At 47.9% G+C, this 16,961-nt stretch overlaps 1 protein-coding gene across 1 annotated transcript; it reads right to left on the reverse strand.

Moving 5' to 3' along the window:
- Positions 1–363: 363 nt before the first annotated feature.
- On the reverse strand, positions 364–6,066 carry Cnga2 (cyclic nucleotide gated channel subunit alpha 2). Its single transcript, XM_026403539.2, has 6 exons — positions 5,963–6,066; positions 5,666–5,758; positions 4,877–5,047; positions 3,672–3,779; positions 2,056–2,162; positions 364–1,766 (listed from the first exon to the last, which is right to left on the reverse strand). The coding sequence occupies exons 1-6, from the start codon at positions 6,064–6,066 to the stop codon at positions 364–366; spliced, it is 1,986 nt and encodes a 661-aa protein (XP_026259324.1).
- Positions 6,067–16,961: the final 10,895 nt, after the last annotated feature.

Below are 16,961 nucleotides of genomic sequence, written 5' to 3' on the forward strand. Positions count from 1 at the left end.
AGCAGAGAGCATGCCATTCTTTGGATGGGCTTCTTCAGAGCAGATTATTGTCCACACCTCCAGTCCTAGGACAGACTCCTAAAGGACAGTTCAGCTGCTGCTCTCTTCATTCCTCAGACTTGGGCAGGCTGAAGCTCCTGGAAATGCAGCCAACATGGTCTCTACTGTCCACAAGCTTGACTGTTAGCTACATTCAGAGGGGTACTCCTGGATGTTTAGACCAAAATCATGAGCTTTGAAGAGGCTTTGGGGAGAATTCAGAGGGCAAGAAATGTAATGCATATGAATCTGGAAATCTAGACAGTTCTTCTACCTCCTGGGGTCAAGGCAAGGAAGGCTGCAGAGGCCATTGGGCTCGCACGCTCATGGCTCCTCAGCAGTAGCTGGCTCTGGGCTGGTCACGCCATCTGACAGGTAATCCTCCTCATTTTGTTTCATCTTGGTCTCCAGAACTGTGATGCGCTGCTTGAGCTTCTGCTGGGCCCCTGTGTACTCAGCCAGCAGGCGGGCAAAGCGCGTATACAAGGTCTCCATGTTGGTCTCCAGTTGCTCTAGCTTTTCCTGCACATCCACCTCCATGCTGGCTGCCACCTCATTCTCATCCAGCAGCCCCTCCTTCATCAGGATCTCCCGACCTCTCTCCTCCAAAACCTTCTTGGCGTCAGGGTACTCAGTCACAGCTTCCATGAGATCATCCTTGGACAAACAGAAGAGATCTGAGTAGCCCAGGCTGCGGATATTGGCCGTGCGCCGATTGCCCATTTTGCTGCCCTTAATGTTAAGGATACTGATCTCTCCAAAGCAGCTCCCAGCAGATAGTAGAGCATACTGAGTCACACCATCATCAGCCACCACCGCTAACTTCCCCTCCTTGATGATGTACATCTCCTTGCCAATATCCCCCTTACGGCAAATGTAATCCCCGGGGCTGAAGACCTGAGGGCGAAGCTTCAGTACCAGCTCTACCAGCAGGCCAGCTTCACAATCCTGGAAGATGCGCACTTTCTTGAGTGTGGAAAGGTGGACATTGATGGCTATCTCAGCCCTGAGCTTAGCTGGCAGATTCTTGAGAACTTCCCGCTCATCCACTGACTTCTTATTGGTCCACAGGTAGTCAAACCACTTAATGACCTTGGCTTCCATCTCCTTGCTGACCTTGCGGAACTGCATGTAGTGTTTGACAGCATCAATCTTGGCCTGGAACTCTGCCCTGGTGGCATTCATGTTGGAGATCATGGAGCCCACATTTCCCACGATGGTGGCGAAGATGAGGACACCAATCAGGAAGTCAAAGATGACAAATAAGTACTCCTCATCCTTTACAGGGGGAGGTGTCTCCCCAATGGTGGTGAGGGTCAGTGTAGACCAGTAAAGACAGTAGATGTATTCCCTAGCCAGGTAGCCATATTCAGGGTCAGTGATATTGGGATAGACCCAGGTGTCAACCCCAAAGCCAATGGACTTGGAGATGGCATAGTAGATGCATGCATTCCAGTGGATGATGACCAAAATGTAGAGCACCAGGTTGCTGATACGAAAGATGTTGGGGTAGCTGGTGCGAGTCTCAGTGCGATCAAAGAACTCAAACATACGGGCAAAGTGCAGTAGGCGGTTGAAGCGCACCTCAGGACTATGGATGCCCACAGCAAAATAGATGAGGTCTGTGGGGATGATGGAAGCCACATCCAGCTTGAATTGCAGGGTGTGGATGTAGTTGTCTCGCAGTTTCTTGGTATCTTTGACCAGCAGCCCCTGCTCTAGGAAACCTAACAGACGTACAAGCCAGTATGTCACCTCTTCCCTCAGATCTGTTCCTCCTTATAGGATAATGATAAGCAAACTAGTCATTTATCCCTTCATCCCAAGGAGAGATATAGCTCACATGGTAGGCTGTCCAGAAAGACCCAAGAGAGCACCCCCGATCAATCACCAACCAGGGTTCCAGCCAAGCATTTGAGTCCAACACCATGTCTAGTAGATTTCTTCAAAATTTGGACTCAGGCCTTTGGACTTAGGTGTCATACTGCCACCTGTGCTTCCCAGATGCTTACTCACCTGTGCGTAATCGGATGAAAAGGTCTGCAATGTAAACCAGATCTGAGAAGTAGTCCAGTACCAGCCACACCAGGAAGTAACCTCTCTGTAGGTCACTGAAGCAGGCTCTGTGAAAGAACAAGGCTGGCTTCACCCTCAGAGCCAGTTGAGGTCTCCTGGAAGCCCCAAGCTGAATGTCTATTTATTCAAGGCTTGAGAGGGCCACAAGGGGCACTGATAAGTCACAGTCAGCCTGGTGCCAAGGAGACACTGGCAAGTGACTTCTACCCCAATCCTTATCATTATGTAGATATCGCTGTGTGTGCATCACTACTGACCATTAATTGCCTACCTCACACATTAGACTGTGAGCTTCAGGAGGCAGAGACTTCCTCCATCATCACTGCCAGTCCTATGCCTAGCCTGGGGCACCGGAATTCAAGTGTCAGTTGAGTGGTGTCAGTGGAATGAATGAATATGTCATTGGAAGAGCAAATTACAGCACACAGTTGAATAGATTCCATCTTCATCACTTCAACATACACCTACTGAGCACCCAACACAGAACACTGGCCAGCCAAGTATGGGTAAGCCCAAGTGAGCTAGGGTTAGGGTAGAAGAAGTATGATTGGAGAAAAGTTGGAAGCTGCAGGAGCTCTGTAGGGTAAATTATGGATGGGGCCAGGCCTAGGAAAGGGCCTGGGGATAGGTAAAATTAGGGGATAGAATCCAGGATGGTGATCCCAAGAGTGTACTAGGAATGGTAACATTTAGAATCAAATTCCAGCCTCTTTTTCACAAGGCTGCAGAACCACCAGTGCCTGCCATTGTCATGGCTTTCATCCACACTAGGCCATCCCAACGCTTTGCACTTATTCCTTCTGCCCATAATGTTCTCTCTGCCAAGAATAGAATCTAAACAGCTGATTGCCTCCCACTAATGAGGTCTCAGCTATAGTCTCACCTTCCCAGAGAGGCTCACCCTTACTGTTAGATCTCTAGCAACTTTCTGCCATCAGTTCCTGGAATCATCTTGGTCACTTCTTTTGTTTCATATTGGCAATTTCTGTCCTCCAGTAGCCTAAGAGTTCCAAGGGAGAGATACCATGCCTGTCTTGCTCTCCATATTATCCCCATCATTGAGCCCAGAGCATGGCACCCAATAAGTGCTCAGTCAAACCCTTTCTGAATGACTGAAGTGGGAGCAGAAAGGAGTGAGGAATGCTGCCAGGCCACATTCAAAAGGCTTTGAAGGCCATTCTTAGGGCTTGAACTTTGTCCTGTGGGCAATAGGGAATTGAAATGTTTTTTGAGGAGGGAGTAGTATCACCAAATCCCCGTTTCTAAGAATCACATTAGTTACAAGTGTGGAAGATACAAGAAATAGATATGGCTGCTGCAGGTGTCCCAGGAAGAGAAGAAAGTGGGGCTAACACCTTTAAGACTCCCTCTGAAGGGAAGATGGGCTATCAAGGTAGATAGAGGTGTTTTTGGCAGCCAGAGAATCTGGAAGGAAGATTGGCTTGGTGTGAACACCGTCTTACGCTGGGACTGGCTGGGACTGGTGTGCTCTCAATCCCAGGGCCTATGAATTGCTCTACTTTTGGCTACCCTCTTCCAGACCCCTCCCTACTCACCTGGCCACCAGCAGGCACCAGTTGTACAGGACAGGCATGGCAATGACAAAGAGCCAGCGGTAATACCAGTCCCCAGCTGGGTCCAAGACAAATAGTTCAAATTTCTTTCTAAGGAAACAAACAAAGGCCAGGCTTGAGGACCAGCTCCCCCAAGGAGACAGCACTACATGTTCTGGAAGCTTAGGGACCCCCAAGAATCACTGCTTAAGGGAATATGTGGATGAGGGGTAAATTGGCTTGGGGCCCCATTTTTCAGGGACCCAAAACCTGGTACCATACATCTGACAGGTGTGAGACACTCCCCTTTCTGGATGTAGGGTGGCCCATTGGCTCTGAAGCTCTCTGGAAGCCCCTTGCCCAGAAGGCACATCAAGGGGCAGAGTTTTGGGTAGAGAAGAGCATCAGGGTCTGGGGAGGGATAACCACAGGTTGGTAATGCAAGCTTATCCCACTGTTCCTATATCCCTCCCAGCAAAAGAGACAAACTCCAGGCAAGTGAGAACTACACGCTTCTTGCCCACCCTACTCTTTCTTTTTGCTCCCCAGCCTCTAGCCTCCAAATCACTTTTCCAGATGCTATGCCATATTTTGGCAAGAGCCCTTTTCCTTCACTGACCAGAGGTGGGGAATGTTAGCTTGGCCAGACATCCACAGTGGCCTACTCCTTCCTCAAAGAGTAGACCCTCCATCTCTGCCTTCTCCACCCTGTCACTTTCTCCTGCTCAGCCATCAGAGCCTTCCCCATCAGGTTCCTACATGGTCTCTTCCAATACACACTTCCTTGCCCAGAGTAGAGCTGGAGTGGGCCTGCCCTCCGCAGCGCTCTCTGATTGCATCCTCCTCAGCATTTACCAACTGCTGGAAGTGAGGCTGGAAGTGGCATGCCCCTGGCTGAAACCCCTCCCTGCCCACATTCACTTTATGAGCAGCAAGAGGACATCTGACAGGTCAGCTAAGGTGAAAAAAGACAGTAGATGTTCCCATAGCAAATAGACCACGGGCTATTGAAGAGGCTGTAGGTAGGGACAACAGAAATATTCTGGAGTTAAAAGCATAGCAGGTCATTTCTGTCCATCCCTTTCCCTGTTATGACAGGGCTTGACATAGTCCCTGGTCTGCCCCTGGCAGTGGCATTAGAAGCCACACTGAGTTCTGCAATTGTGTGCTTGGGAGCCCTTTGAGCCCCACAGGCTGGACAGTTGTACTTGGTGCCCTTTCCCTCGCCGTCTTTGTCGCCTTTGCCATCCCCCTGCTGTGTCGTCACGGTCTGGAGTTCAGGCCCACGGAAGCGCTCGAGGAATGAATCAGGCCTCGCTTCCTCCTCCCTGAAATTCCTGTTGGCCCAATCTCTGATGACCCCCACCAGGCGGACGATCCTAGAGGTGAGGGAGAGAGAGCATGAGCCTGAGAGCTCACTGTTTCAGCAAGGGGAAAATCGGGGGGACATGGGAGATGAAGAGGGAAACCTGGAAACAGACCAGGCCATGATTTCCTGTGTGCTAAGAACTGGGACATAGGCCAGCATTGAGGGAAGGGTCTGGGACTCAGGCATGATTCAAATACATCCTGTGGGGATGGGTGCCTAGGAAGATTTCCAATAGAAGGTGCCATCTCATTTGATTGTGCAGAACAAAAAGCAGGTCTTCAATGCAAAATGGAGGTTGTGTTAATGTCAGGACAGGTCAGGATGGAGGTTGCCTCGGGCTTCCTGATTTCCTTATAGAGCCTACTAGTCTGGGGTAGTGACCTCAGGGCCCTCTACCGAGGCCCCTCAGCAGTGAGAAATACCTCCCCTCAAAGTTTAGACTGTGAAGTATGAAGGGAGGCTTCCTCTGGCCTCTCCCATCTTGTCTCACAGGAGCTTTGGTGTTGCTCGGGTCTCTAGTGTCTGATAGAAGGATTAGAGGAGTTAAGAGAAGGAGGGCCATTGTAGTCACCCTGACAAGCCCCATGGACAAAAGGGGGAACAGCAGGTTAGGGTGGGGGGGAATCACCTTCGGAAGCCACCCCTTCCCCGTCGTGGGGTGTCCATCTCCGCCAGCCTCTGCAATTCAGAGGAGGTATCATCATCAGCCGCAGACTGTGGCCTGTAGAGAAAGCGACAGAGTTGACCCAGGGTTCTCTGGGTGTGTGACTTGTCTTGCCTCCTAGGACATGCCTGGAACTCTTATATTCCCTTGAAAAGGAATCCTAAAGCCAAAGATAGCTTGCTCTACAACAATGGTGCAGGCATGATGGGGAGTAGCAACCTCTGGACCATCTGTGAAATCACCCAGCCTCAGCAGACTCACCTGCTGCTGGTCCTGCAGTCATCTTTGCCATTGGCCTTGATGGCAGGGGGTTCATGATGGTTATTGGCTGTAGCACTCTTCACACCATTGGATTTTTCAGTCATTCTCCATGTACAACCAGGGCTCTTACCTGCCAGGGATATGACCAAGGGAGGTCACAGAGGATTCTCGTACCCATATGGAGCAGGAGAGCTATAGGCAAGCAGGGTGAGAATAGAACCAGGGCCCAGCTGGCTTTGATAATTCCTGTGTTAGTAAAGTCACTATGGCAAAGGAAACAAAACCGTATTCTGTAGTTGAGCACTGTTTTCATTTTAAATAACATATCGTGTGGAGGAGTATAGTCCTTTTCTTGACACTTGGAGCCTGGCACTGAGGCAATGCAGAGTCCCACTGCTCCATACTGCCACAGCAGGACTTAGGAGTATCGAGGTTTGCTCCTACACTGGTGACTTGAGCACAGTATGTCTTGTCATAGAGTCAGGGAGGCTGGAATATAAGATCCTCAGAACAGCTGTCCCATGCTGGGGCTCTTCAGTGTGCCACACCAGATGTGAACAGGAATGGTTATCACATCCCCCAGATTTACCAAGGCAGCTACTACTAGATTCACAGCCCCAAAGCTCTTCCAGGACTCCACCATTCCCCACCCCCAGCTACTTGTTCCAGCTTCTGAAGCTGTCGCCATGGCAATGGTAGGCACGTCAAGCAGCCTCAGAGATGCTCGCCTGGTGCTCTCTGTGGGACTCTGGCAGCAGCATGCTAATGAGGGCACCTGAGGGAAACAAACCAGCCTCTGCACGTCCCTGTTTGGACCTTGGAGGCAGTAGACCGTGGAGACAGAAAGTTCCAGGCAATGCAAACAAAGGCAGGGCCACTTACACTGAACAGTTTCAGGGCTGGCCTCCTGGAAAAGGTGATTTTAAAGTCCAAGTTTTCAGTTCAAGAGGAGCTGGAACACAGGGCCAGGCCATCTCTGGGGTACATCACCTTCTATGCTGCTGTCACCAAAACAAATTCCTCTTCCTTGATCTTGTGCTCTCTCTGCCAGAAATAGGACATCCGTTCCCCTGGCTGCTTGGCTGTCTTCTGCCTTGCCTAACTGACAGCCCATTGATTTTCAACTCCTCAATAAATCTTGTCTAGTCCTAGGGCTTCAAGTGCCTGATCAAGTTTCCAGGCCAGGAATCCCTTCCAGGCTCCCAACACATATCTCCTGCTGCTTGCTGGACATCTCCTTTGAGACAACTCAAACCCTCAAACCCAACATAGGTAAAACTGAACTTGACACCTTCACCTATAAGTCAGCTTCTCTTCCAATTTACCCATGTTATAAAGGGGCCTACCCTCTTCCCAGTCACTCAAGTCAGAAATCTACAGGTCAAGAACAGCTCTTTACTTACTGCCTCACATCCAAGCAACCTCTTTCCTGAGTTGTTTGTGCCCTGCAAAGTGTCAAGCATCTCTCTCACTATTGCCTTCTATTTACAAGGCCTTGACCTGGTCTCTAGCAGTCACTGTGGCTGCCTGGGTCTGATAAAGGAGACTCTGTTTGGCTCAGCACTCCCTGGACTAAATGGGGTCCATGGATACCCTCACGGTTTATGAGGGAGTTAAAGCTGTCAAGGGGATAAGCCTACTCCTCCATATCATGAAACCAGAGAAGAGGGCTGACGAAAGCCTTCTGAGGAGCTGCAACGATGGCATATAGCCCAACCAGCTGACTGCATGGAGGAAATGGAGGGCAGGCCAAGAGATATGGGATACACAAGGAAAAAGTTCCCAGGGAAAGGAGTTTCAGGAAAAAAAAAAAAAGACTTCTACAGGGCCAATGCCCACCCGACCCCTATGACAGGGAGATAAAAGCGGCTTGGGAGGCCTGATACTTCCTCTCTGAGATGAGAGCATGACTAAGGCTTACCAGTGACCTTATCAAGAACAGCACCAATGATTGGTGGTAAAAGAAGATAGATTTCATAGGGTCCCATAGTACGGAGTAGGGAGTAGGGACAAGAGATAGAGCATGTAACTAATTCTTTCTAGAAACTCGACTGAGAAAGGCTAGAGATAGAGTGGGATCTGGAGGAGGATTGGAGATTGAAAACAGTTCTCTGTGTTGCTGTTTTTACTAATTTACAACAAGAAGATAATAAAGCAAGTTTAAATGTTTTAAGGACAGATTTGATAGAAAATGAAAGTGTTTGTGCTTTTGACCAACCCCAGTTGAGGGTGGAGCCTTTGAGAGGTGGGAGTAAAATGGGTTGGTTCAAGTACCAGAGGAAGTACAAAAAGTGTTATTAAAAATCCTAAGACCAGAGGGAAGCAGGTGTTCAATATTTTAGATGCTAGTAGGGATACAGTGAGAGGCCATTGAAAGATTCACTTCTATAAAAGCCCAGCTTTGTAAGTGAAATAGGAGGGGTTTCTACTTTCAGAAGTACCAGGCAGAAGCCTTCAGAGGAGGCCAGAAATTTTGCAATAGGTGTTCTGGGGATGGACAGGAGAAAACCAAATAAACATAAGGGCAAAAGCAGGCTTGCTGAGAAAGGTAAAAAGCCATGTGGTTGTCACAGAGAACAGAGATGGGCAGGAAATTCTAGTTGAAGAGTGGGATCCTCAAGGAATGTGGCTTTTAAAATCAGAGGAAGATAATGCCGATGTCATAAAAAGCCCAGCTTCAGTCATGTTGTACTCATAGGCCTCGTTTTTCTTCATCCACAAGCTGAGTAACAGCACAGGATATTATAAAAAAGTGAGTCTGGAGTGAGGAGTGCTCAAACCCTGCAAGGAAGCATTTTAAGGACAACTCATTCAGACTATGGGTAGAGATAAGGCCAGAGAGAAAAGGGACATGTGAGTCAGACAGCCAAGACTGAAAGTTCCAGTTCACTGCTCACTCAAATGCTCCATGCCCACGCTGAAGGCACCAATTGTATGCCACGTGTTGGGTGGGTGCTGCCTTTAGAGATGTAAGTCTGGCAGGGTGTCTAACTTCAGGGTGAATCCAAGATTCAAAGACACAAACAGAAACAATCCATCCTGAGAGTCATTTGCATTTCCATTCTGTTTCTCTGCAGCATCTGACAGTTTCTTGAAATAATGAGCTCTACTTTCCCAGTTAGATATCCTACTTATCAACCACATTTTAGCATTCTCTGAAGAAGCTTCCTTCTCTTTTCTAACACTAAAGCTTAGAGTGTCCTGAACATAGTTCTTGAATGATCCAGATCACTTACTTGTCTTTTCTCTCGAGTAGATGCTGATGACTTACAAACTTGGAACACCAGCTCAATCTCTCCTGTGAACTCTAGTTTGCCTCCCTGGCAAAACCACTTGTATTATGAATAGGCTCCTCAGGCTCAGTATGTCCAAAACCAAGCTCTTGATATTCCCCTCCAACCATACCCTCCACAGTCACCTACATCTCAGTCGAGTAATGCTATTCTCCCTGTTATTTCATTCTAATCCTTACTGTTATCCTGACTCCTCTTTTTTCACACCCCACCCACTCTACATATGCAAAGAATATGGGCTTTACCTTGAACACATGTCCTATATCTAATGGTTTCTCACTATCTCTATCATTGCCATCTTCAATCCAAACTACCATCTTTTCTCAGTGCCTTGAGATAGTACATGCTCAATAAATGAGTTTTGGATGAATATTGTATGAGTGGTCCCTACATTTTTCCCAGTCCATGACTACTTCTCTTTCTACTTTCATTCCTCAGCTTAAGCCCTTACTATATCAATTAGGTGATTTTAAAGGAAGATACAGTACTTCTCTTCTAGGCTAATATGGAGCAACAAGGATTGAATATATCCTCCATAATGAAATAAGAAAACTTAGAAACAATAATTTTCAAGTTTCTAAGTAATAGGAAACAAAGGTCAGTAATCCTCAGGAGACAAAAGAGCTGAAGCCATGCAATTGCCCCAGATTATTACCTGTCAGAGTTTCCAGGCCATAGCGCCAAGAGAGTAAATGCAGGTAAAGCCTGTCAGTTTCCCTGGGTTGAGGAGACCAAAGCAGCTGGAGCCTGCAGAGGAAAGTATTGGAGAGGAGAGAGCTACACAGAGAGAACTCCAGAACGAGGGTCCCTGTCAAGTATTCAGCTGAGTGCTTAGCAATGAGGAAGATATTCCTGGTCAAGGAATGAACCATTCCTCAAAATTAGGCATTGTATCCCTCACCTTTCACACAAGGTCTGATGCCAGCAGCCCAATTGGAAAACCTAATGATTGGTGGGATATTGGGTAGAGTACCCAGAAGGATCTTTCCTCAGTAGTGACAGATAATTAGTATTTAGACTGAGGACTCTATAGTCCTATTGAAAAATCTTAAAAGCAAGTCAAAAAAGAACGAAATACTTTTCAAGGAACTTAACCGAATCCCAGAATAAGTCTCAAGAATGTTCTTAGAAATACCAAAATGTCCAGCTTTCAATAAGATAAATTTCACAATATGTGGCATCTACTTAAAACTTAGGCATGCAAATAATTTCTCCATAATGAGGAGAAAGCCGTTTGTGAAATAAAAAGCACAGTTGTCCCTCAGTATCCCCAGGATGGTTGGTTTTAGGACCATGAATGACAAAATTCACTAATACTCAAGTCCTTTATATAAAATGACAAAGCACTATATTTGCATATAACCTATGCACATCCTATCATATTTTTTAAATAATCTCTAGATTACTTATAATATTGAATATAATGAAATGCTATATAAGTAATTGCTAAGCTGTATTTTTTAGGTAATTATAGCAGGAAAAATTCTGCACATATTCAGTGCACACACAATTTTCTTAAAAATTTTCAATCCATGGTTGGTTGAATCTGTAGATGCTGAGCTCATGGAGACAGAGGATCAACTGTTCATTGGATTAATGGAAGATCAGATAGTGTAAAAGAGATTAATGAACTTACAGACAACATAATAAAAGTGCCCAAAATGAGACACAGAAAAAAAGGATACAGAAAAAAAAAGAGCAAAGCATCATTGAGCTGTGAGACAACTTCAATTGCTTAATATGAGTGTAATCAAAGTTTCCAAAGGAGAGGAAATAGAAGAGATATTTGAAGATATAATAGCCAAAATTTCCCCCAACTTAATCATACTATAAATCCACAGATATAAGAAGCTCAATGACACAGAAGCATAAAAAAATGAAAACTACAGCAAGACACATAATAATGAAACTGCCCAAATCCATTGTTAAAGGGAAAAACTTAAAAATAGCCATTGAAATGAGGCATATTATGCACTGAGCCACAAAATTAAGGACGGCATCATGTGCCTGAAATTAAGAATGGGAGGAAAGTCTCTCTGCTAATAAGCTTCAGGCTTTCCTTCCAACTTCCACCTGGACGTTTCTCTCAGGTTGTTATTGGACAACCACAGCTCATCTTGTCCCAAGTCACAATGAATTCATTACCACCATCAGCCTTATGATGGTTAGACATTTGTGACTGACCAGAACTTCAAGCCCTCAGCTGCTAGCCCTCAGGATGGCTTGGCATTCAAATTCTCTCTGAAGAGCATGCCTTATCTTATTCTTCCTATCCACAGCTTCCTGGACCTGGAGTGAAATTTGTGTTCGGACTTTGCTTCCCTTCCTGCCAGCACCCCCTGCACAGGGTGTATTCTGCCTGAGTACAAGTCAGCATCTGTTCTGTGGTGCACAGCATACCCAGCACTGGAGCTGGTACCTGGAAAATACTGCATGCTGTTGGGGAAGGAAGAAGAAGGATAAAGGGAAAGAGGGAGCAGGGAAGAAGGATTAGAGGAGTGAGGGAAGTAAGGAAGGGTAGAAAGAAAGATAAGGAGGGAGGGAGAAAAACATAAGGCCTACAACTTGATGAGGTTCTGAAGAATATCAGAAGACAGAGTTCTAAAAAGGGGATTTTCAAGCCCAAAGCAATAGGTAGGGGTGACTAGCTGCAGTAGGTCTTCCAGGAGGCACATGAGACCATCTAGGTGGCCAGATGCCTTAACTTCTTGTACAATCTAGGTTCAAGTTAACACCAGGCTAAGCCAAAGATTTTATACAATGTTTGCACAAGGATCTCTTTTATGATTGACAGCCTAGAGATGGAGATTGCAAGTCCTAGCTAGAAATTAGTCCCCTAGATATTCACTTTGGCCATTGCAGAGAAAAAAGTCATAGGCTTCTAGTGTGTCATTGACATCATGGGTAGTGGAGAAGCTGGGAAGCAGGGAGGTGGGATGACAGATAGAAAGCAACAAGAGGAAGGAAGAGGCATCCCTGACAGGCACCTAGAACCTCAGGGGCAGAATCTCATTCACTGAGTAGCTACCTGGTGCTAAACACTTATCATAAGTCAACTTATTTAATCTCCATGACAATCCGACAAGGCTGACATCATTATCATCCCCATTGCACAGTTTCACACAGAAGCAATCTGGTTCTAGTGCAACAGCCAACCACAGTCCAGCTGGAAGGCAAATGGAGCTTGGGTGTGAGGGCCAAAGGGAGAATTAGGGTCAGAACTGTACCAGCATGCTCTTGGGCTGACTGAGTTTTGATTATAGAACTGAAGCTGCTGACTGTCTTTGTGCCCCAGACCTAGAAAGGACAGATGTATGGGGCTCAGCTGTGGGAAGAAAAACTGCAGGAGCTAAAGATGGGCAACTTCAGACTGGGTAGGGGGAAGTACTTGGTGGCAAGCCCCTGATGCTGAGCTACCTTTGGCACACAGTAGGTGCTTGATATTTATTTGGCAAGTGAATGGATGAATGGATTATTGAATGAATGAATGAACTCCCTGAACTTGCTCTGTACTTTACCAAATTCACACCTTACCTCATGTTCACTATTCCTTACTTCATTTGTATAAGGACTTAGCATCCCTTGACAATGAACTCCAGATTTACTTGGCTTTTTTTCTACCACAGTTGGTCTCAGTTTGAAGCCCAGTCCAAGCTCTCAGTTTCCCTCTCTTTGGAGAGGGCAACCACTGACAAGTGGTGGTGAGGGGCAGCTGGAGGAAGCCCCGCCGGGAAAAAGAAGGGGCCCAGGGTCCTAGCTGCTATCAGAAGGCCTAGAGATGAGGCTTCTGTAATATTATCTGTCTCCTGTAGTTATATTGTAACACAGAAAGGGTGTCCACATGTTGTTCGGGATTCAAACTTGGAGGCCAAAATAGGATACTGGGTCTGCAACAGCCTTGAGAGTTTGTCCTGCCCCAAGCCTGCTACTTGGCTCAAAATCTTCCCTCAACCTGAACCTCCAAGGGCTTCACTAACAATGCATTTTCCAAAATGGCAGAGAGGCTGGCTCCCAAGTCTGAGGAGCCTGGAGTGTGTGCCCCCCTCCGAAGATCTCCTGAGGAGGCCAGGTTGCAGTTCAACAGGCCAAAATCCAAGGCTGCAGTCCAAACAGGGTTTCTGAGAGAAGCACCACATAATGCCTCCCCTACTTCCATGGCTTCTTATATGTAAAGGGCTGTGGAGCGCCAAGTGACCCAGTCTCCATGCTCTGAGGTTAGGTTAGGTCAACAGTGTCCCCTTACTCTCCTAGAGAGTCATGCCTAACCAGGCAGGCCCTAGATCCCTGTGCTCTGAGCCTTCTCCAGCCACCCTCCCTGCAACATTCCTGGAAGGAGACAAAGGCTCAGGTGCCTCAGGTTAAGATTGGTGTGGCACTGCTACTGCACTCCTAGAGCTCTCAGTATTCCATTTGCCTGCTTTGATTAGGGACAAAATTTCTCCATACCTGCATTTTCCTCAGCCCCTTAAGCAGGCCATATATACAAGAGCCCATGTCAAAACTGGTTCTAGGATCCACACATTTCCAATGTGCTCCAGCCCTGACATATACAGAGGATACCAGTCTGTAACCACAGGAAGATGTCAGCTCAGTGCCAGCCACTTTCCTCACCAATCAGATGACTTCAGAGGCAGGGAGTCCTGGGGCCGCAGTCAGCATCCATCCATCAGACCACACAGCCTCCAATCAGAGAGAAGCCCTTGGGGCTCATGAGCACCTGAAGCCAGAAGAGACCTTCTACTTCTGTCCTTCAGGCAGTGGGGGTCACCCAGCTCCTGATGATAAAGCTGGTAGCTTCCCAGTTACAGGGCCATTTCACCCTGCCTGATACCAGCAGGGAAAGCTGGCAGAAACCCAGAAGAGTTCATGGTCAGAGTTCAGGTGAGCTCAAGACTCTGGCCTACACTGCCACAGGCCCAGTGGAGAAGCTTGCCTACTGGTGGGCCCAGGCTGTTGGCAGTCAGGGCTGGATGCTGGGCTGCCTTGCTGTGGAAGCTGTGTGTCTGCCCAGATCCAGGAGCTGGCCCCTCCCAAGGTCCCCAAGGGATCCATCCTTGCATGGAGCATGCTCAGGGCTTTGCCTCTGGAGACTAGAGGCTGCCATGCACCTGCTTTGGAGTGTTGGCACAGTCCAAGCCAGCCCACCTGACTGGAGGCCAAGCCAGAAAGAATCTGTGAAAGATGAGGATCCCAAGGTGAGGCCAGCCTGAGGGTCAAATCCAGCCCTCCCTCTAAGATTCTTTGGACTTGGCCTCAAAGAAGGATAGAGTTGGGGAAGGAAAAGAGGCAAGAGATCCTGGGGCAGTAAATCTTTGACTCCTTTTCAAGAGGCCTGATATTTCAGGGTGGTCCTACGTGTACCAGAGTCCCTCCCTGCGCCCTCATGACCCCTCCTCACAAGATCACTTTCCCCAACTGCTTTCCCCCAGCTGCTGGGAGGCCAACTGAAATGGAAGAACTGGAATATTAAGTTTCAGCCTCTGCCCAGCTTGGTAGGCAGGGCTTGACCAGAGGTATATACTTTCTACACCTGCACAGATGGCTTGGAAGATAAGCTCCTCCCTCAGGGAGCTGTGCAGAGAGGTCTAAGTGAAAAAGCATGGAACACATACAGTGCACTTAATCCACATGGTACAACACAGAGTTTGCATGGCACACACCGTAATACTGTCTCTGTGCCCCTTAATGAACCCTGCAGAGGAGTCCTTAAGGACAGAGTGATAGAGTGTTGGTCTAGCATGTGGAAGAGGCCCTGGGTTCAATTTAAGTTTTGTTTTAAAAAGAAAGAGGAGGAGGAGGAGGAGGAGGAGGAGGAGGAGGAGGAGGAGGAGAAGGAGGAGGGGGAGGAGAAACCCTGCAGAGATGCCCAGTGTCCATCTCCCAGGCTGCCATAGAAGCCATCAAGAGCATTTCTGACTGAACTTCCCCTCAGGAGGTCTCTGAGGCCTTCTTGGTGGGTCAGGCAGTCAACTTGAAAGCATGGCTAGGAAGTGAGCCCCAGGCCATGCCAGGAGCCCACCCAGTGTCCACATTTCAGGCAGGTCAGAGAGGCAGGCAGAGCCCAGTCAAGGGCTCCATCTGAGCTCACCTAGCTCAGGAGGTGTTTCTCCATGGGGGCCACCGTGCTGTTTGTTTGCAACTCAACTAAATTGCTCCCAGAGGGGAAACTTTATTTCACAACATATTTTCAACCTGAGACTTTCTGCAAACAGGGCTATGTCTGCGCAGGTACACGCATAGCTGGGCCCAGAGGGCAGACCCAGCCTGTCTCTGTCTCTGCTACAGTCAGGTCTTCCTCAGAGTTTCCTGGTGGGCAGAAGAAAAGAGTGGCCTTAAGGGGACCATGTGAGGGCAAGCATCTTTTCCTCCTTAGCTTCTAACCCCTCTGCTCCCCTTGAATGTTTCCATGGAACCAAAGGCAGTGGATATACTGAGATGTGGGCAGGAAGAGCCACATGCTACCTGTGTCTGAACAGCTGGGATGCTCCATCTCCCTGCTTCTTTTAATATTCCTCTGTGTCTTGGACCATGGTCTGTCCTCAGGCTCTAAAGGGTAGAAGGATGGTCTTCAAGAGGGTCTCTCAGCCTTGCTTCTGGCCCTCAAGCAATTCCTGGGTCTCCAGGGCCCATTTGGAAGGGACAGGGAACACCCTTGGGCCTCATGGGCTCTCTTGGATCTCCTAATAAAAATTACTTATTTTGGGATGTTGCTGTCTCCCTATTCAGCAGAGGGATTTCTTCTGGCACTACCCCCTCTGCTCTGGGGCCAGAGAGAAAATCTACCAACTGTTTCTTCGCTAAGTGTCATTGTCTCAACTTTCAGCAGGGCCAAGGCTCCAGGGGCCACATATATGGTGTCTCACAGGGCTCACAGGAGATCCTGCATCCTGTCAGAAGTACTGCAGTCCAGAAGAGGGAGAAACCTACCGAGGATCAGAGAGAGGCAGGGTCCTGGCAGAAAAGGTGCTGAAACTCAAACCTCTTCTTTCACCCACTCTCTCCCTCTGTCCTTTCTTCTCTCCTTCTCTATCTCTGTCTTTGTCCCTCTCCTTCCCTCCAATATTTCCCCCTCTGTGCTCTCCCTCTTTACTTCCATACTTCTCCACCCTCATATGCACAGATGGTTATGTTCATCTCATATCTAGTGACACACTCTCCACCTTTATAGATACAGAGAAACCTCAACGGACTTGGGGAACAGAGAAAGGTCCATTTAGTCATAAAGCTAATGAGAAAGCCCTGGGTCTCCATCTCTACACATATGTGTATTGATCCCTGAGCCCCAGGGAAATTGGCATCAGCTCTTCCACAAGGCTCCAGCAACCTGGCACAACTGCACCATGGGTGACCCTGTCCTAAATGTACTTCATGAGGCTGTGGGTCCAGGAAACATCCAAGGGGAGCAGAATGTCTAGAAGCTAAGGAGGCAAAGATGCTTACCCTCACGTGATCCCCTTAAGGCCACTCTTTTCTTCTGCCCACCAGGAAACTCCAGCATTCAGAACTGGGGACACTGGGGGCTGGGAAGGAAAAGGGGAGGAGGGCAACAGGGTCCCTGGGACATTGTCAGCAGCCAAGTTCCAGCCACAGGGCCTTTCACTAGAGGGATTTTTACCCAGTGCACCTTCCCACTACTGGCGCAAATGAGTCATGTATATAAGAACCTCAAGCACCAGATTTCGCTGTTGCCATTAGAATTTTATTGA

This window comes from Urocitellus parryii, chromosome X, assembly GCF_045843805.1.
Source record: "Urocitellus parryii isolate mUroPar1 chromosome X, mUroPar1.hap1, whole genome shotgun sequence".
NCBI classification, from domain to species: domain Eukaryota; kingdom Metazoa; phylum Chordata; class Mammalia; order Rodentia; family Sciuridae; genus Urocitellus; species Urocitellus parryii.